This window comes from Gekko japonicus, unplaced genomic scaffold (assembly GCF_001447785.1).
Source record: "Gekko japonicus isolate JY-2015 unplaced genomic scaffold, Gekko_japonicus_V1.1 scaffold1830, whole genome shotgun sequence".
Lineage (NCBI taxonomy): Eukaryota > Metazoa > Chordata > Lepidosauria > Squamata > Gekkonidae > Gekko > Gekko japonicus.
This window is the reverse complement of record NW_015165300.1, coordinates 99510-99838: the sequence shown is the minus strand read 5'-3', so window position 1 is coordinate 99838 and position 329 is coordinate 99510. Positions and strand designations below refer to the sequence as shown.

Here is a 329-nt window from a genome sequence, read left to right as displayed (position 1 = left end):
TGGCCGCCAGCCTGGGCCTGCTGCTGCTCCAGAGCCGCCTCCCCCTGCGCTGGCTGGCCACCGCGCTGGGCACCTTCGTGCTCATGTCTCCGCTGGGGGTCGGCCTGGGCATGGCCGTGATGCACGGCTCTGGCCCCGGCAGCACCACTGCACGGAGCCTGCTGCAAGGCATGGCCGCCGGGACCTTCATGTACGTCACCTTCCTGGAGATCCTGCCCCAGGAGCTGAGCTCCCCTGCCGGCCGCCTGCCCAACGTCCTCGCTGTGCTGCTGGGGTTCTCCGGCGTGGCCGGCCTGCGCCTCCTGGGCTGAGGCTGTCCCAGGACTCTG

General features: G+C 71.7%; 1 protein-coding gene across 1 annotated transcript in view; it reads left to right on the top strand.

Moving 5' to 3' along the window:
• Nucleotides 1-323, top strand: part of LOC107109713 (zinc transporter ZIP1-like) — a 16668-nt gene extending 16345 nt beyond the window's left edge. Inside the window, exon 4 of the mRNA XM_015410393.1 lies at nucleotides 11-323. Coding sequence (XP_015265879.1) covers nucleotides 11-311 — 301 coding nt within the window. The 3' untranslated portion in view covers nucleotides 312-323. The remainder of the gene's footprint in view (nucleotides 1-10) is intronic.
• The last annotated feature ends 6 nt before the right edge of the window (nucleotides 324-329 follow it).